We start from the raw sequence: 19,548 nt of genomic DNA on the forward strand, positions 1-19,548 counted from the left end.
ACACACACACACACACACACACACACACACACATTAGCACCACCATAAACGTTGCCAGAGGAGCTGCTAAATATTACATTGAGTAGAACACATCAGCAGTGGGGGAGTAAATGTAAGTACTGAGCTTAAGTACAACTGTAAGATACTTTTACATGAATGAAGTACTTCCTTTTTGTTTTTCCTTTTTGTTTCCTTTCCTGTTACTTTACCTCCATCCTATTCAGAAAAAGATATCACACTTTTTACTTCCCTACATTTATTTGACAGCTATGACTAATAATAACTCTGTCATGATCTGCTGTGATCATCTTCTTGAGGTCAAGTTTTTCCTTTGTTTAATAATATTCTTCAGGCATGCTCTGTGTTTCTTGTTTTAGATACATAAAAAAGTGGAGTTATATGAGAGTCTTTTTGGGAAAACCATCTCTTGTTAAGTAGTTTCTTACTTCTTCGATAACATCTTAAAGATGCTAGATTTCTGTCAGAGCGGATAACATGATATTTATTGGTGTGTGTTGTGTGTTGACATTAAAACATCTTCTCTGTTAAACTGTTCTCTTTGTTTGTGGAGAAAAAAAACAATAGATTCAGTTCTCACTGTGAATAAGCTGATTTGGTTGCCATGGCAACACTAGCTTTAGTCATCTTCCTCTTTTCTCTTTCAGCCTCAATCCTTGACACCAGATTTATTTACAATGTGAGTGAATAGTATAACATCTTTAGAATATGCAAGCATGGGTAAGTCAGTGAGTTACCAAGAATAAATTAAATGATTATGTATTACTATATTATGTATCTTAAGATGATTAATGGAGCAACCAAATACAAAGAGTTAAAGAAAGAAGACGCCAAACTACATGCATGTGGGGCTTTTTCCTGGCAGATGTGTTGAGTGTGAAAAAATTAAATCATTTGAAACATTAGTGTAGCATGTGATGTTAATTATAACCTCTTGAGCTGAGCTTTGGTTTGGTATGCATTTTTAATATCTAATGGCTATTTGCAATAAGTAGGACCATATAAATGTTTTAAAAAGCATTGTTTTTGAACAGCAAGTTGTTTTTTTAATTAAATCCATACATGCGGACACCAGGTTTATTTTTTAATACTCACAAATGTGTAATGAAGTATAAAGCTGTTTTTTTCAATGCCTCAAAAATAGTGTGTAAAGACAAAGTTGCAAGCGAAGCGACATTTGCTCAGTGTTTTATCACTCTATGGGTTAAAGGTCACTGTTCAAGTTTAAAACTGTTTAAAAGTGTCCATGACAATGCTTGAACATGGCTGCACAAAAACAAAATAGCAAATAATGCGACATATCTTAAAGCCTTGTGATTGTGAATGTCTTTTTTGTTTGTAGGAACAGTCTGTCACACCTTATTGGCCCAATGTCCCAATGTCCTCAAACCAGTACTTGCTTATTTACAGCTTGTTATTATTGCTAAAATTGGTCAAATCTGTACACAGTAAAAATGAAGTTGACTGAATTTAAAAAGACAAGTTGAATCGTTACAAATTACCCAAATTTGACTTCTCAAATTCAGCTAACTTAGAATTTTTAAGTTAACTCTTTTTAAAGTTAAAAACATATATTAATAATTTTACAGCATATGCCATATAAAACTAAAAGCTTTATCAACCATAAATAAACAAGTTTTAACCATAACACTTCATCAGGCTGTCCACTTCTGTGTCGGGATTGGCTGTAGACTGATTTTGCAGAGCTGGCTGCCGCCTTGTTTCCACATGGATTAGAGTATTGTGTTTTGGCTACCACAAGATGGCAGATAAAAGTGTCCACAACCGAAAACAACAGGTCTAAGTTTAGCAGAATGAAGTATAAGGAGCCACAAACCCAAAACGTAATGTCCTCTCATGAGGTCGCAGGAGCATAAGGACACAAAGACAGATTTTGTATGGAAAATAAACATTTATTGTGTTTCATTGTTTTTCTCTACTGACAGAGTAGATGGATGATCTGTTTCACTGAGGAGTGAAGGGAATTATAGACTTTCTCATAAAAATAAAATTTGACCTAATGCACAACATAGACATCTGCGCATGTTGAATCAGCAGCTTTGAGGAGAAGAGGAGGAAGGAAGAGGAGGACAGCAAAACATTACTTGGACATCACAATAACAGGCAACCAACCTTCTTTCATATTAATAAAATATATACATTCATTTAATTTCTTTTATTTTGCCTCTGTGGAAGGTGCAAGCTCAGGTCCGGAGCTGCGTGCTGACACCACTTGTTTTGAAGACAATGCTGAATTGGTGGAAAGGCAGGGGAAGATAAAGTCCATGAGACGAGAGAGATTTCTCTTTTTCCAGGTCAGACCTCTAAATAATGGAAAGCAGCCTCTTCTCTAGAATACACAAGGACGAAATGTTCAGCCGCGCAGTCAACAGTTGGAATACACGAGGGAAAATGGTAGCAGTGGGGGTGAAGGCGGAGGGGAAGACGGCTAAATAATTCCATATTTCGCCAGGTCGCTGAGCTCCATGTCACCGAAGGCTTCCCATGGGCAGATCACTGTGATGTCTGTGCCGAGACCCTCCATGCCAGGGATGTCGTCTCCGAATCTAACAAAAAGACAAAATAATTATTTGTTTTTACCCGTCCAAAATGGCAAATAAAGAACAGATGAGTGTGTATTTTGTCTTAAAACTATCGCACCCCTTCTGGCCTGGTTTAGGCGCCTTGCTCTTGAAGGTGCGGACGGTCCTCTGCTTGAATTTGGGAGGTGCCTTCTTCTCGGCGGGAGCTGCGACTGCCACATCTGCCATTTCGATTAGTTGCTGATAAAGGAGAACACACAAAATAATTTAGATCATTCCAAATATTTTAAAATGTACTGCTTTGTATTTGATTAAATATAGGACTATTTATTCAAATCTTACACTGAACTGTAACTTCACACAAGTCTTTTTATAAGAAGAAGATATTGCCTTGAAATAATTTAATAAACTGTCTTTTATCTTGCCTAGCTTGCCTTTGCTATCAACCAATGATCTACCCCTTTTTAGAGATCTAATTGCAGTAGATTAAATACAAATTAAAAAAGATAAAAAGATGCAAAGAAAGTAGAGAAGAGGAGAACAACTAGTGAACTTCTCTTTGTTCATCCAAATCCATCAGGTAAAAAGAGAACATTTTTTAAATGAATAAATAAATAGATAAAGGCCTCGAGCAGCACCACCAAGAGAGGCCGACACAAAGGACTCCTCAGTAAAATCCTCAGATCTCATTTCAGCTCCTTTCAGCCACTATACTCAAGAAAAAAACCCACAAAGCCATCAGTCCGCCTGTCTCTCCTCTGGACCATTACATGCTATCAGAGCAGTAAAAACCTCCCTGCACCTAGAGCCGAGAAAATTGCAGTTACCTTTTTTTACTGAAGTCTTAATCAGAGTCTTTCTGACGGCTGCCTGATGAGCCCCGCTTGTTTCTTGCTTGTGGTTCTTGTGGTTTTTCCTCTCCCTGTCTGACTCTCCCCTTATAAAGGCCTCCAGGGTGCTAATCCCCTCAGATGTACTGCAATTGTTTAATGTGCCAAGTCTTCTTCTGTAGCAGCTCAGCCACGAATAGACGAGATAAAGAGAAGCGAGATATAAATACGAGTTGCATTTCAACTTGCTGTCGATATATCTGTCAGCACGTGAATTCCAGTGAATTGTGGAGGTGTCATTTATTGGCAGGAGTGAGTGGCAGTAATAAGACGGCGATCAAGCTGAAGCCAAAAAATCTGCTGAGAGATAGTCATTGTCTGTCTGTTTATCTGTCACAGCCCACCACATACACAGCAGGACTTTACCCACACACACTCTACCCCTGTGCATCAAATTCTACACTACAGTACAAGGAACTGCTCATTATGGTTTAGACACAAGAAAAACTTCTTTACAGTAAATGAAGACATTTTGTCATTTTTTTGCATTTGACAACTCTCGTCCTTTTCCCTTTGTTTCTCCTATGATTCATTCCACTCCCAAAAGTAAGTACATTTACTCAAGTACTTCAGTGCGGCTTTGACATGCTTGTGCTTGAGCATTTTCTACTACTGTATACTTCTACTCCATTAAATTCTGGAAGGAATTATTGGACCTTTGACTACACTTATTTGACTCTTACAGTTACTTATTACTTTTACGTTTAAAAGAAAAAAGATATGCTTATATGATATGATGCAATCATGGATGGATTACTGAATGGGCCCACTGAGCACAAGTCCAGGGGCCCAAAATGTCAGGGAGCCTCTAGCAAAATGTCAACATGTCACACAAAATTACAGACACAAATCCACAAAAAGATGCATAACAAATACAAAGAGATGCATAACCACCAAGTCTGTGTGTTTTGCTCCTATGTAGGAGAGGTGGTGGGGCCCTTTGCATATCTGTGCCCAGGGGCCCATTGTCTCATAATCCGCCCATGTATGCAGCACTATACTACTAATCTACCCAGGAGTATGAGGTGTCTAAAATTGGCCAACATTAACCAAATACAACATTAAAAAACTCTTTTATGCATTTGTGTGCATAGAAATGTACTGCAGTTTGAGAGGAGTCATTCTACATAATGAGTACTTTTATTTTTGATACATACATTTTGCTGATGATACTTTTGTACTGCTGCTTAAGTAACATTTTAAATCCAGGACTTTTGGCGCTGTACATTTCTGCCAACCAGATATGTTACACATAGACAGATAATGAGACAATGGACCCCTGGGCACAGATATGCTAAGGGCCCCACTGCCTATCCTACATAGTAGCAAAACACACAGACGTTGTAGTGATTTCGCGTCTCTTTGTACAACATAATGAACAAATCTGCTGCGTGTATAAAAAGTACATACTCATGGTTTACAGAAATGTACGATGCCAACATTTATTCGGGCGACTGGGTTGCTTTAACTTGTCCTACGTTAATTATTTTTCACACTGTAGTATTTCTACATTTACAAAAGTACAGGATCGAAGTACTTTTTCAAATATTAAATGCTACATTTGATGGAATTCAACATGTCTATTTGGAAGAGGGTCAGTGCCACGTGAAGTTTGAATTCTGAGTTTAAAGTCATAATACTTTTATTATTCTCAGAACCTGAAATCACTTTTTAGCATGATACTTTTTTTGCAGAATTTATATGTAGATGTTAGTTTTATATATGTAGTATATTTACTGCCACAAAAACAGCAATTTCAAAATAATGCATGAAGCCCCATGACAGTTCTAGTCATAATATGACACCGGCCCTGTGACTGGAATGATAAAATACTAAAGACTGAGATATACTTTCACCTTATTTGTAAACAAACACGTGTTGACGTAGCTGGCATGAGGATCTGAAGCATGTGATGTAAGAGCACTGAGCCCTGTTCAGGTGATCAGTCACTTAGTGACAAATAAAGAACACTTCAGCTGTTAATCCCCCATCGCACGGCATGGACTCAGGTCAGAGGGAGACCATATTGAGACAGTCTCTGCCAACTTCACTAAACAATGTGACATTAAAAGAAATGTCTTAGGCTGTAGATATAAAAGAAACAATCTTTGATTTTGTTATAGCACCGAATTCAGCCCCAGTTTGTCACAACTTACAGTATGTGTTATATGACAAAGATAGTCTTAAAGTCCAGTTTCTAGATTTGTCTCTTTTTTTGATTAGCTGATGAAGACTGTGAGATATGGGTAAAAGAGCCAGAGGAGTAAATGGACTTTTAGTAAAGATTTTTCTTTAATGTTATTGGTTTCAAGATCAACAATGAGCTTCTTATTTATTTCATAAAACTCATCTTGGAGCTGAATTTAGTGTTGTTGTAGAATAATAAATGTTTTAAAATTATATGAAATTGTTTTTAGAAATATTCCTCTACAGAACATATATCTATCTCTATATCAGGTCCCAAAACAACTCATATTGTTCAGTAAATCCAGTTGAGTTTTTGCTTCATTATGTAATGTTGACTTGGAGATGTCTTCACATGGCATGACACACATTCTTGAGCCCCCTCCTAATCTCATAGAACAGAGAGGATAGAAAATTATAGAGGAGCATGTCAGGGGGATTAGTAGGGGAGGTATATAAGAGACCACAGGGTGAAGCCCAGAAAGACAACTGACAACTGACTACAGAGACATTGTCCAGAAGTCAACTGTGACTGCAAAAGACAAGGTAAGATCTAACTTCCATCTTTTCTCAGCTGCAGTCATTGGCTAACTTTCAATTCTGCTGTAAGGATTGATTTTAGTATGGAGTCCCCCAGGGGCCATGGTTTGAGTTCTTTTTATTATTAATATTAATGTTATTATTATTACTATTTACTTTTTAATACTTTTCTTGTTCAATTTATTCTGAGCAATTCCACATGGTTGCTCCCAGTACAAGGCTCCAGTATGTATCAGCTAATTTAATTTCACTTGAAAGTTTTAAGTATGCTGACATAGAAACTCTGCTTCATAGGACAGTTGTGTTTTTAGTGAGAGTAAGGTTAAAAAACTGCTTGTATGTGTTACTTAATGCCAGGGCACCAAATATGATGTGACAATGTTGAATGAGGATGCAAAACTTTTGCAAGGTTTTGAAAGTGTTGCAAGAGAATGTAAAATTTGTTGCAAGAGAACAAAAAAAACAACAAAAATCTTGCTGTGACACTTGAGGGCTTCCGTAGATTAGAGCATGCGCTAGAGTATAGAAAAGTGCTGAGACAGCATGACTTAAAGTAGATACTATGAGGTATTTAACTCATGGATGTGATCTTTCAGATCTTACATATACACAAGAGTCTTCTTTTAGAAGCCAAATAAATGTTTAATTTTGACTGCTGTCATTTTCAGCTCAACATGTTTGATTATCAACACACCGGGGCTTCCTTTACAAATTTCTGTTCATGTGTTGTATGAGGGTTTTATTGCATGAGTGTAAAAGACTAAGGATGCCTTCTAAATTTCTTGCTTTCAGTTCAGTTCAGTTCAGTCTTTGTTGTCCTGGATGGGAAATTTACTTGCAGTGTAGTGAAGAGAAACATCGGACATCAGTAACATGATATAGCAGTAATAACATAAGTAAAACTAACTAACTGACGGTAATATTCAGAACTAATTAATACTATTTGGTGCCGATACTAAAACTTTAAATCAATATGTAAAAATCATTCTTTTCGTGCTTTTTTCTCCTCCATTCGTCCTTTCCTTCATTCAGTGAATGTTGGATCTCTGTTACTTTATGTTAAATAATTGGGCCGCCATTTTGGTCAAAAAAAGAGATTTAGATCACAAGAGTAATGAAAGTAAAGAAAATTAAGCAGAGATGACTTTTGGTACTTTAAGCACTATGTGCTGGAGATAACACAGAGGCTACTGTATTAGTTTTGTTGACAGGAAGAACACTATACACACATATTATGCACACTGTATATCTCCAAATAGTAACTGATTACATAGTAGCTGTGGCTGATCAGAAGCAGGAGCCTACTGTATCTACACTAGGAACGCCAAAAGAACATTTATCGGGGTGTGAACCTTATGGCAGACTTTGTGACTTTATGGCAGATTCCACCAAATTACACTATTTGTTTGCGTGTTCAAAAATGCCACCACAGAGGTCAAAGTCCATTTCTGATAAAGTCCACAGTAGTGCTCAGCTTTCCTGTAAGATAAGGCTGTGAGTGAGGTCAGAGAAAGGTTAAAGATTAAAGCAGATTGAATATTAGCTGTTAAGGGAAATCTCCTTAGACTTCGGGTTTATCATATACAGCACACAGTGTGTGTGTTGACTTCAGGCTAAATCTGGAATTAGGTGAACTTAGTGGTAATCGCAAGATGTACACTCTGTAACTTGGCCAATAGCAGTAATCTTTAAAGTCAAGGTGTAAAAATAGACAAAGCTGTTTGTGTAACAGGGTCTGAAGGAGCTTTATGACAGAAGCTTTAGCTTAATATTTTACCTAACCGGAAATGTTATATCATCCAAGCACGGAGCAGTGGGGCTTAAAGGAGAGGAAGGGTCTTATGTTAAAGGACTAACAACTAAATGTTTTTTTTTTCCCCCTCAGAGAATAAAAGATGGCAGACGCAGCCGTTGCAGCTCCCGCCGACAAGAAGGCACCACCCAAGTTCAAGCAGAGGGCTGCTCGTACTTTCAAGAGCAAGGCCCCTAAACCAGGCCAGAAGGGGTAAGATTGATTTTTGAGTCACTTGTGGTGCTAAGTACTCAAGTACTCCTACTTAAGAACTTTAGGAAAGAATCTGAATATTTCTTCCACAACTGAAAGTCATATATGAAATAATAGAAAATAATATTTATTATTTTTTTCTTTTTCAGATTCGGAGATGACATTCCCGGCATGGAGGGCCTCGGCACAGACATCACAGTGGTTTGCCCATGGGAGGCCTTCGGTGACATGGAGCTCAGTGACCTGGCGAAATACGGAATTGTCTAGATGCGCTGTTGCATTTTCCTTGCTAATATTTTACCTTCCTGCACTTTTTTCCTTCACCTGGCTCTCCCTTCTCGCCCTGTTCTCCTTCACCCACCGAAATACCTGACCTGATAATGTTGTTGTTGTGTTAGGCCCAATTAGTTTTGGGAAATCTTGCACAAAAAAATGATACCCAAAGTTGATATCAAAATGTTAAAATTGGAAAATGTATTTTTCAAAAGTTATATATTATAATTATTTATACACGCTTCACTGAGGTTTCAGTGCTCCAAACAATGACTCCAAATTTCCTCCCCCATACTTTGCACTTGGCGTGTGAAATCTCTGAGAGACTATGGACTAAAGCTGTTGTAAGCAGGTTTGATCACTGTTTCGCAGTGCATCACCGCCAAAACTTTTCTCCTCTCTCCTGCCTTTACTACTCCATGATCCTCCACCTCTTTGGAGCTATTCCTTTTTAATGTACAGATGTTTATTATATGAATATATATATATATATAAATTTCTATTTTTATGAACTGTGAATGTAAATTGGTGCACACTATCGCCAGATAGTGAGTAGAACAGTCAATAAATATTTTCCCCAAAGAAATGTTGTCTTCTTTCAGCACATATAACTTAGTGGGAACTGATCCTGAAGAAGATAATGGATGAAAAACAAATAATCTAACAATATCTGCATCAGTAAAAATCAGTATTTATATTCGTCTGTTGGTCCACCACTTTAGACTGAAATCTCAACACCTGGGCTTCAGGATGGACTGCAAGGACCTTTTTCTGACATTAGTGGTTCCCAGATAACATAGAGTACCCGAACAATACTGGAAATCTTTTGAGTTTTCCTCTAGTGCCACCGTGAGGTTACCATTTATGATTTGGACTGAAATGTCTCAACAACAATTACATCAATTGCCATAAACTTGGTTGACATTTTGACAAAAATTCTAGTTGTCCAGTATGATGGTTTATGTCCATATACCTGCTAAACAAATGCCATTCCCACCAGCCTGAGATTTACTTTGACTTTTGTGCAATTTAGCAAATTTTAGCATGCTAACATGCAATCGCTTTTAAGGTGCTGCACATAAGCATGTTAGCATTTGTCATTGCACCATTAATGTATCAAGAGAAGCATACAGCAATAATGCGGACCTGGCTTTGAAGCCAATTTGATAGTGGCCAAACTGTGGAACAGCAGTCCGTCACATGATGCCACTGGGCCCAGAACACTGTCTTAAAATAGTTGAACCGATGTCTGCAAATCTGTGGATACGTTTTGCTCACAATTTTTTTGTGAGCATCACAACCTCTGAAAAGACATTGTGTTTTTGTCAGCCTGCCTTGGAATTAGCCATTCATATCTACAGATCCGTTCTCTTCCATGGAGTATGCCAAGTTGTTTCTAGAGCAGCCCAGGACAGACAAATCTAGCTGGCTCTAGACGGGGCCATTTGTGATTTTGCATAGGCCATTGTAATCCTCCTACAAGCTTGGCACATGGGAGAAATTTCAGTTCTGCAACCTTACCAATAGATGGCACTAAATCCTATACAATGGGCCTTTAAATACCCCAATGTCTGTGTGTACAGTAATGTGGGCCATTACAAATAAAATGCATCAATTTTTCTAAAATACAAAAAAAAACCCTGAAAGCTTGATCACAACAAAACATTTTATATAAAACATTTTATATGGACATTCAATAACAAAAAAAACAAACAAAAAAAATCCATAATGGCAGTCAAGGGGGATATAGACATGACAGAGGGAGGGGACTGTTCATTGAGAAACCATAGCAACTATGAAGAATGGCCACATAGTTTACTATAATACAGCAGCAAGAAAACCACGACAGGAAAATGACGCTGCCACTTGTTATTTTGTGCGGCAACCATTTTGTTTGTCGGTCGGCCTTTTTGCCAAACAGCACTGTGCTCTTTGTAGTGTTAGCTAGCTTCAAACTGCTAGCTGCCTGTCATTCTCCAGAGAGTTTAGTGGTAAAGAAGAACGCAACTGGGCTCGGCTGCTCAGGAGTCAAATATGAAAGACACAAGATTCATGCAAAACTTTTTTTTCTTCTTTTTTTCGTTTTAACTTGACAAGTATCGCTCATGCTGGTTTGTCCATGCCTTCAGTGGCTTCGTAAGTCCATTTTTGTGTATTTTGTGTAGCACTTCTCAGAGCCAGAACGTGCTAGGGACTGTTAGTTAGCATCTTTGGCTAGGTTTCTTTTTTCTTTTTTCTTTTTTTTTTTTTTTTGCCCAGAGCACATTCTATAGTAATTTTGGAGATATTTCAAAAGAAATGTTAAATGTCATGAGAAAATCAAACAGCAGCACATTTAATAGAAAAAAAAACATCTTATTGACCTGTTTTTCCAAATGTGAGAAATGGAAAACACAATGGTAGCTTTGAAATTAGTTAATAAAAACAAACAAACATAACGCCCCCATTTAGCACACAAATTAGATCATATCCCACAATGACATATTATTTTTCACCATGTTGGAATATTAACCTGCTTATGTATGTATGTATAACACTTTCAGACATTTTATTGGATATCTTCAAACAAACCTGGAGCGACCAAGCTGGCCCAGCTGACAGATTTAACCACTGAAATGTAAGGATTCTGCTTTAAAAAAACACACAAAAAAAGAGAACACAGTTGGTTTTAACCAAAGTGCTACACGCCTATGTTCATTCATTCCAAATGTCTGAAATATGGACACAAAGAGAAAAAAAAATACAGCCGTTCCTGTAGATTTTAAAACATAACCAAATGTCATGCCAACAGATCCTATAATCAACCCAAAACAAAACAAAAACAAAACAAAACAAAAAGCAGCCTGGATTGGCTGAATATTTAACCAAAAAGACAAAAGTTTGGTAGTGTTACATGCATACCTTTAGTTTGTCACTTCTCAGGTACGCTCTCAGCTCAAGAACTTTACTCCAAAGCAAAAAAAACATAAAAATAAAAAATTGAAATTCAACTTGCACCTTACTGGAGAAGGAACAACACTTACAGATATTTTTAAAAAAAGACAAACAGAAAATGTAAATAAAGACAGCCATAGGATTATCAAGGATTATGATATATAACAATAACAAAGATAATATATTTATACATACGGCAGAAAAATGTGCTTTCTACAAATCTTTGGAACAAAAACAAAAAGCCAAAATAAAAAGCCACGTTTTGGAAATATAGAATACAACGGTATAGAAATATGCACAATAGTAAGGTGTTTTGCATTTAAATATTTTCTATTAACTCGCCGACAGAATCTCTCTCTTGCTCAGTAAATCGCTGCTGGCAGCATCTCGAACACGTTTGCCGACTAAAAGTATGTTTTTAAGGAAGACTCATTCAATGTTGGACTTTGCTCTATAAAAGATGGAGCATGAGGGGAAAATCCAAATAATAAATCTCTACATTAAAGGACCAACAAATACCTGAACCTCAGGGTTGTGGGTGGATGATTTTGTTTATCGGATCTAAAAGGAGGAGAACATTTTAGTGTTGAACTCTGTTAGTAGTGTTTCACTGGTGGTTGCACACAGAGTGTAGTGAAATCCAGTGCATGAGAAGCATAATGTGCGATTGTAGTTGTGTCATATAGTCAAAAAGGTGGAATATTTGTATTACAGATGCTCATTTTTCTGGATTTAACCCCAAGGTTCACTATTGGATCTACATGTCCCCTAACAGCAGTGGCTGCTGAGTCAAACAAAATAATGGTTTTATAAGAATAATAATGAGAATCATTACAATAATAATAATAATAATAATAATAATTTGGTAACTTTTTTTCTCTAAACTAATTTCTTTGCATATCATAACAATTTTAAGTTTAAAGGTTCACCATTTCCACATACTAAGAAAACTTGAGGTAAGGAACAGCTCTAATAACCCTCCCTCCCTTCAGCTTTCGGACGTGATTTCTGTAGCGTTAAAAACCGTCACGCATCATCTCCCCATGCCGCCATGTTCAGTCTCCCTCTACCAGAACACAGCAAGAATGGAAATCCCCTCTCATGACTATCCGCCCACGTTACGGAGGAATTATAAAAATCCATCGGTGGGTGTTTGTTTTTATCATTTTAGTGACTCGTCGTTCGGGTTCAAAAGGTTTTTTAGGTGCTCTTTCTGAGAGCACTTCCTGCTTCCTACCGCTCCTCGGACACTTTAGATTCCCTCTCTTTTTCCTCAAGTGTTGAGTGTGTGCGGGCCACACAGCGCTTTCACACACATGGTTGACAGCTGTTTAAATGTCAGTTATCCACACACAGCCTTTGGAAGAACATCTGGGCTCCATCACGAGTCTTGTGCTGCTGAGTGCCGAGGGATTAAGAAGGGGGGACTAAAATACAGCCGTGCAATAGGGAAGGTGGCCATTTTAAGTCTTTTTTTTCTTCTGTTTTCTTTTTTTTTTAATGTAAAGGCCATCCGTCAGTCTTTAATACAGCATTCCTCTATTTCTGTAGTAGCGTATATAAGAAAAGTGGGACTGCTTTGGGGTGGGATCTGAGATATCTTTGTTGTGGTCGACTCCACGCTTTAAAACTGGGTGCAGTCCACCTCCACGACAACAGAGGGAGCTCTTTCAGAGTAATTCAATGGAAGAGAGGAGCTCCTGGGAAATGTAGTGTCTTTAGTAAGGGGCAAATCTACTGTAGCCTCCCCTGTACAGTGTGGCCTGTCAAACACGAAAAGACAAATGGTTAGTAAATACTTCTCTCTTGTCTTCATCTCATTATTAATTAAATGATCATACTGGTGATAAAACATAACTGGAATACAGTAAACATTTCTTTTTCATAAAAGACAAAAAAAATGGATACAAGAATTTTACATGTAAGCAGTGTCCCAGAGGTCCATTTTTGTCCAAAAACTATCACAAACACACCTGCGATCCACACCACTGCACTGAGCTACATGTTCCCTCAGCACTATGAGCGCGGGCTCTGTGGTTTTATTGTAAAATAAATCCCACATAGATAACCCAGGTCAGAGCAACATTAACCTTCAAGAGACCTGTGAACAAAAATCTTCCTACTATTATATTTCTATGCAGGAATATTACCTGGCTTCAGATTAGCTGTGTAGTATTATTTTGAAAACACAGTAATTTAGTCTCACAGCTAGATTTTGACACAATTATCCTCTTAAAAACCCACATGCCGCCCACATCAGGTCAGTGGATATTGTGTTTTTAAGGGATAGTAAGCTCATTTTCATTCGTACAGTCTATGACAGTCCAAAAATATATGTAAACATGAGCAACTCTGTCCCAAATTCAACTACAGCAGTTATACTCGATGTGGACTCCCTGAAGGATGTCTAAGCCCCACATGTCCTAAAATCCTAACAACACTCCTCTGTGCACCACCTCCAGTTGCCTTGTTCATTTATTATCTGATAAGTATTAATAATTATTACTAATGTTCATTTATTAACTGGCCCCCCAGCCTCATGTTATTTTGTAAAAGTGGCCCCAGGGCAAAGCAACTTGAGTATCCCTCAACTAGAGCGCTAAAATTCAAACTTGCTACACATTCCCAAACAAAATTGTAATTAACTTCACAAAAAACTGCTGACAAACAGAAAGCCTCAAGCTAACAAATGAACTATTTGTTCTTTAAGTAACAACTGCTGAAACACGACAGCCTTTTAATAAAGTTAAATCATACGTGTGTGATCCGTTTTTAAATATTCACGTCTTCAGTGGGAAACTAATTGAGGAATTAAGTTATAATGTGCTAACTGATGAATAAACACATTGCTGATTTTGCTTTTTCTTTTTTTTTAGGGAACTGCTGCACTATGAAAAATGTAGACTATCACTTCCCTCATCCTTTAAACGCTTGACAATACACAAGACTTACCATAGCTCCAACACCGTAAGCAGCCGGAGCGAGCGCAGCATGGTAGGGGTCTGCCGTGTAAACTCGTCCGTAGCTATCAGAAAACAACAAAAATATGAGGTATTGTACAGTATTTTCAGGAGGGATAAAGTATAAAGATGGCCTTATAGACGTGCTGCACCGCCCACTCAAATGCAAGGTTATTATAGCTAATTTAAACAAAACTAGAGAGTCAAAGTAGGTGTGAAAACATCATTTCAGTTAACTAAAATGAAAATAAAAACTAAATTTTAGGGAAACTAACTAACTAACTAAGAAAATATATAAAACTAAACTAACTAAATTAAAAATAAAAAAAATATGCCGGCAATGTCTTTAGTATTTGTCAATTTGATCAAATTTGTCAATACTACTAAAGTGTTGTGCTTTTATTGTAATACCTATACTGAACTTTTTAAATCTTGTCCCTGACAATGCCCCATTAATAATAATAATAATAATAATAACAAAATTACATTAACATTTGAACTGAAATAATACTGATTGAAAACAAAAGCTGAATAAAAATTAAAATAAATTATATGAAAAAAGCAAAAATGTATTAACTCTGCTCACCTGTCACTGTAAGCTGCTGCTGCAGCCGCCGCTGCTGCAGGAGTCGCTACCGCAGCTGGCTGTGCGTAACGATACGCTGCATATCCGCCCTGTGACGAGGCGATGAAGGGGAGGGAGATGGAAGGGGGAGAGCGGGGTAGTGTGTGTGATTGAGGAGAAGGATGCGATGAAAGGAAGGCGGGGAAAAAAAAGAAACGAGAGTAGATTATTGTTAAAAGTTTGCTGTACTTCCTCTGCACACTAACAGACTAGTAGTTAATCTAAAGGGTTACAATGTGAGAAAAACTGCTGAGAAGAGAGCGAAAGATTAACAAGCAGACAGTCAGCAAAACTGGCTAATCTGGTGCAGTACAGCATTCACAAGGATGTAGCTCAGGCTCTGTGTGGGTCTCTCCCTCCATGACTAACACGGAAAAAACATCTCTTACAATACATTATGTGTTTTACGGCATGTAGCGTTCCCCTGTGCAACATTACAGTGCATTATCCTTCCCATCGCGTGTTAGACATGGAGGGAGAGAGAGTTCATACCCGGAACTGTGCCCCACCCCGGTTCCCCGACCAGAAACACACAGTTAAAGAGAGGGGAGGGGTTGGCAGGATGATTGTGTCATTATTTATGTTTGGATGGACAGCTGATGGACAAAACGACTACAGGTGTAAGAAGACAGTCAGCCAGTCGGATTAAAAAGGGCACACGCGCACACACATGAACACACTCTCACGTGGCCAGCGACCAATCACTGACAGGACACAGCATGCTTTCCCAAACTCAGAACGTACAGCAGATTAGGCCAAACATCCCTAAAAAAACACAAACACCGCTGCATTCTACCCTAAAGGATCAGTCACGACCAAGTCCCCGCATTCAGGACCACACAGCTGCTGCTATGGGAGGGAGGCTGGACCGGGGGGAGGGGAGGGGTGAAGAAAGGAGGGATAAAAAGAGAGAGGTGATGTAGAAAATAGGTGATGAAGAGTCAGAACGAAACAAAAGTGAATAGTAAAGGGAATAGAGAAGGAGAAAGAAAAGGCTAATGCCAGATGACCCTCGGAACAAAAGGGCTTCAATTATTGATTTATGGGGGAAAAAAATAGACAGAATGAACAGAGCGAGAAGGGAAATAAAGAATGACAGAATAAAGGAGATTTATAGATGGAGAAGAAATGGGGGGGGGAAAGGGGGGGCCGGGGGGAGGGGTCAGCCTTGTAAATATGTCTGCATGCTGACATTGATTCAGTTAGCATGCCACAGGTGAAACAGATAGGGAGATTCCTGGAAGGGGTCTGACTGCTGGATAAGGCTCAGGTTTAATGTCATTATTTATGTCTTATTTATTGCCTGTCCTGCTTATTATTTCTAGCATGGCAACGCAAGCACAAAAACAACACAAAGGCGGCATATCCTGGCTTAAAAATGGTGTCATTTTATTTACTTTCTCTACCTGTTATTTACGCAACTTGACTAATTAATAATAATAATCATTTATTTTATTTGTTAAGGGAATTCCAAATATGTGCTTAATTTGTTATTATTGATATTTATATCTTTGTGATATTGACAGCAGTTTTTGCTTGATTTATACCTGCAAACTGTGTTGAAAACAAATAAAATCAATTGGTCAAAAAAAAAAACATATATATATATATATATACATATATATATATATATATAATTACTACTAAAATTTAGGAATTCTTTCTGAACTTTTTCTGATTTGGTAATAAAAGTGTGCGCTGAAAAAATTATGTACGAAAATGTGTTTGAATGTATCTTGCAGTCACAACACAAATGAAAAGTATTAAATAATGGATTTGCTGTGGGGTGTCGCCTAGGGATGATGCCAAAATGATGGGGATGCACCAATTTAGCGGTCGAGCTTTGACATGTTGTTGACTGCCACTGGCTTATCAGCAAATAAGATAACATACCGATGCCTGCGAGCGATGCTTTTTCTGTTGTGTCACAGAAAGTTTGTGCAGGATACAAAGCAGAGCTCAAGACTTAAACTGTGCCGTCGTCCTGAAAATTACAGAAAACGTGTTTGGGACGAACAGAGATCATTCCCAGGACTCCTTAAGGACGAAAGGACACAGTAAATTCACTGTTCACTCATCAGACGACGCACCACAAATTTTCCACTAATAGTGCTACAACTAATCCATGTTGACACGCTAACAGCTAACAGAGTACGTGCTGAGTTACACTATGATTGTTTACGATCTCTTAAGCAAAAAGGAGTATTGGGTGAAGGTAAACTACTACTGTTCTAATGTTCAAATGTAATCCTGTAAAGAAATATTTTCTGGTGAGAAACTTGGATAAATCCAATTGTTTGAAGGAGAACTTTGTTGATGTTTTCACAGCAATATAATATAGATATTAGAGAAGGAATTATGATGTGTGTGTGTGTGTGTGTGTGTGTGTGTGTGTATAGAGAGAGATTTATATATATAATCTATATGCATTGTAAAAAGGTTTTGGAGATTTTTTTTAAAGATGTTCTTCAAATCAAAGTTTATTCAAATGTTGTTTCAAAAATTTGCATGATTGATTTTTTGCTCCTTTAAAGTTTCTATAATAACAAGCTTATTTACTTTAAAATAGTTCATTAAAAAAAAGATTTTTTTTGTTTCCCTGACACAAAAGGGGGAATAAATAACAATTAAATAAACAACAAAAAGTATCTTCCAATGGCTACATTGTTATTTAAACTTCATGTCAGTAAATTTCACCATCAGTGCTTCCCTACAAAATATGCCAAAACGTCTTTGTTTTCATGCTGAGGAAAAGAATCAGTTGGTGTAAAAAGTGTTCATAGTAAACTGGATGTATTGTCATGGAAAAGACTTTGAAACTAAATCACGAGTACAGATTTTTAAAGTGTCTACCTTCAACACTGCATCTAATTTACCCTAAAATATACATCCATCTCTCCCGTAGATCATTTCTGAATTGATGTTTCATGTAATATATTCTTCACTAATTTAAATCTAACTGTTCTTTAAGTTCTTTTCTCCCCCTTCCGCAACTCCACCCATGTCAGAATCCAGTGAGTTAGTAGAAGAAGACAGAGAAGGCATTTCAATCTCAGATGGTCAATAATGTCTAGCAGCACGCAGTCATTGGAGACGAGGAGGATGCACACTGGCTCTCACACAGAGTGTGTAAACCCTACCTGGGGCAATCTGCCACTAATGTCCTGAAACACTAGTCTACAGAGAGAACAGAAACAGCTATTGTCAACCTGGTCACACACGCGCACACACACACACAGACACACACTCATAATCACATTGGTACAAACTAAAACTCACAAATGCACACAGACAAACCCAAGAGGAGTCTACTCGGGAATGATAATGTGTCTTTTATATTTATATGCATCACTGAAGAAACATTATATATGAGATTGTAACAAAAGTGATGAGTTAAATTTATTTGTACTTTTAAAAAAATAGAAGATAATTTACCATTAAGTGAAAGGCGATAAAATGTCTTTAACTGTGATGAGTAATTAACACCCAAAAGTACACGTCTCTATGGGTTTGCTCCGTGCCGTTTCACACTTGAAAACCCACAGGCAAGAGGGGGGAAACGTAGGTGAGGAACAAGGCAATAGAGGAGAGAGAGGTATACTTACATAGAGATCAGCTGCACCGTAAAAGCCATCCTGATAGGCCATCACACTGAGAGAGAGGGACGAGAAAGGCAGGAAGGAAGGAAAAAGGAGAGAGGAGCGGTGGTGGAAAGTCGAAAACAAAAAAAACAATGGTGTGATGCGCCACCATGTGGGCATTACGGAGAGCAACAACATTAAAAAAACAAACAAAAAAAAAAGAGTGACGATTGGGGGAGAGAGAGGTGAGAGAACGGTGCCAAACAGATTGTGAGAGAGAGAAAAGAAAGAAGGGTGAGATTATTACACACCGTGCAACATGCAAGACAAAATACCACCTCTTTGTATGCAAACGCACCAACTTTAGAGTGATACTACTGTTACTTCAAATTAAAGGACTACACTACTTAATTTAATCACAAAAGTGCTATATTATTATTACTTTATAAAAGTACAAGGAAATGGTATTTCAGTTCCGCAAACTGTCAACATCTCAATAAAAACATATTCAAACACACAGCATGCACAATTATGGAGTATTATTTTTAACTACATGAAGACATGCATTACAGCATCAGTACAGTATTTAGTTCACTGTTTCTATTTATGTGTGTGTGTTTACCCCGGGTAGGTAGGGATGGCAGGTTGTGGCACAGCTGCCCTGACCGCGCTGTAGACGGGCCGGGCTCGACCCCGCAGATGAGCGCCTCGAAAGGTCGCGGCGGTGGAGGCAGCTGCTGCTGCTGCTGGGTACGGAAAGCCCGGTACTGAGAGACAGAGGAGGGAAAGAAGAACAGCTTCGTAAAAACCTTCAAGGTTAAAATATTGTTTTGTGCATCTTGTCTCTGTCGGTCTCGTTGAGGATGAAGCTGATGCTTGTCGTCGTACCTGTGTAGAGTTCAGGGCTGTACATGGCTCCGACCATGGGACTCAACTTCCATCCAGCTGTGGTCGACAAAAAAAATGACACTGTTCATTTAAAGAAAGGTTTGACT

At 38.0% G+C, this 19,548-nt stretch overlaps 3 protein-coding genes across 8 annotated transcripts in view; 1 reads left to right on the forward strand and 2 right to left on the reverse strand.

The window, feature by feature from the left end:
* Positions 1 to 1,910: 1,910 nt before the first annotated feature.
* LOC121942583 (retinal cone rhodopsin-sensitive cGMP 3',5'-cyclic phosphodiesterase subunit gamma-like) lies at positions 1,911 to 3,544 on the reverse strand. Its single transcript, XM_042485835.2, has 3 exons — positions 3,389 to 3,544; positions 2,680 to 2,801; positions 1,911 to 2,585 (listed from the first exon to the last, which is right to left on the reverse strand). Exons 2-3 carry the CDS (start codon positions 2,787 to 2,789, stop codon positions 2,468 to 2,470), a joined length of 228 nt encoding a protein of 75 aa, XP_042341769.1. The 5' UTR covers positions 2,790 to 2,801; positions 3,389 to 3,544; the 3' UTR covers positions 1,911 to 2,467.
* Positions 3,545 to 6,058: 2,514 nt separating this feature from the next.
* Positions 6,059 to 9,039, forward strand: LOC121942627 (retinal cone rhodopsin-sensitive cGMP 3',5'-cyclic phosphodiesterase subunit gamma-like). The gene is made up of 3 exons (XM_042485886.2): positions 6,059 to 6,181; positions 8,061 to 8,180; positions 8,330 to 9,039. Exons 2-3 carry the CDS (start codon positions 8,071 to 8,073, stop codon positions 8,445 to 8,447), a joined length of 228 nt encoding a protein of 75 aa, XP_042341820.1. The 5' UTR covers positions 6,059 to 6,181; positions 8,061 to 8,070; the 3' UTR covers positions 8,448 to 9,039.
* Positions 9,040 to 10,105: 1,066 nt separating this feature from the next.
* The window catches only part of rbfox2 (RNA binding fox-1 homolog 2), a 47,702-nt gene continuing 38,259 nt past the window's right edge, over positions 10,106 to 19,548 (reverse strand). For 3 of the 6 annotated variants that reach the window (XM_042484825.2, XM_042484824.2, XM_042484829.2), the window contains 6 exons: positions 19,442 to 19,498; positions 19,176 to 19,320; positions 18,578 to 18,623; positions 14,934 to 15,022; positions 14,340 to 14,412; positions 10,106 to 13,150 (listed from right to left, as the gene is read on the reverse strand). In XM_042484825.2, coding sequence (XP_042340759.1) covers positions 13,106 to 13,150; positions 14,340 to 14,412; positions 14,934 to 15,022; positions 18,578 to 18,623; positions 19,176 to 19,320; positions 19,442 to 19,498 — 455 coding nt within the window. In that variant the 3' untranslated portion in view covers positions 10,106 to 13,105. Of the gene's footprint in view, positions 13,151 to 14,339; positions 14,413 to 14,933; positions 15,023 to 18,112; positions 18,150 to 18,577; positions 18,624 to 19,175; positions 19,321 to 19,441; positions 19,499 to 19,548 lie in introns of those variants that run through there. The other 3 variants (XM_042484826.2, XR_015776196.1, XR_015776197.1) reach the window with 3 other exon arrangements.

This window comes from Plectropomus leopardus, chromosome 3 (assembly GCF_026936395.1).
Source record: "Plectropomus leopardus strain MGB_pleo_1.0 chromosome 3, ASM2693639v1, whole genome shotgun sequence".
NCBI classification, from domain to species: Eukaryota; Metazoa; Chordata; class Actinopteri; order Perciformes; family Serranidae; genus Plectropomus; species Plectropomus leopardus.

What these genes read in the sequence shown, in the direction of transcription:
- LOC121942583 (XM_042485835.2), bottom strand. Translation starts at nt 2,789, where the DNA reads ATGGCAGATGTGGCAGTCGCAGCTCCCGCCGAGAAGAAGGCACCTCCC. An exon ending in CCTAAACCAGGCCAGAAGGG is followed by an intron (nt 2,586 to 2,679) that starts GTGCGATAGTTT and finishes TCTTTTTGTTAG; the next exon opens with ATTCGGAGACGACATCCCTG.
- LOC121942627 (XM_042485886.2), top strand. Translation starts at nt 8,071, where the DNA reads ATGGCAGACGCAGCCGTTGCAGCTCCCGCCGACAAGAAGGCACCACCC. An exon ending in CCTAAACCAGGCCAGAAGGG is followed by an intron (nt 8,181 to 8,329) that starts GTAAGATTGATT and finishes TTTCTTTTTCAG; the next exon opens with ATTCGGAGATGACATTCCCG.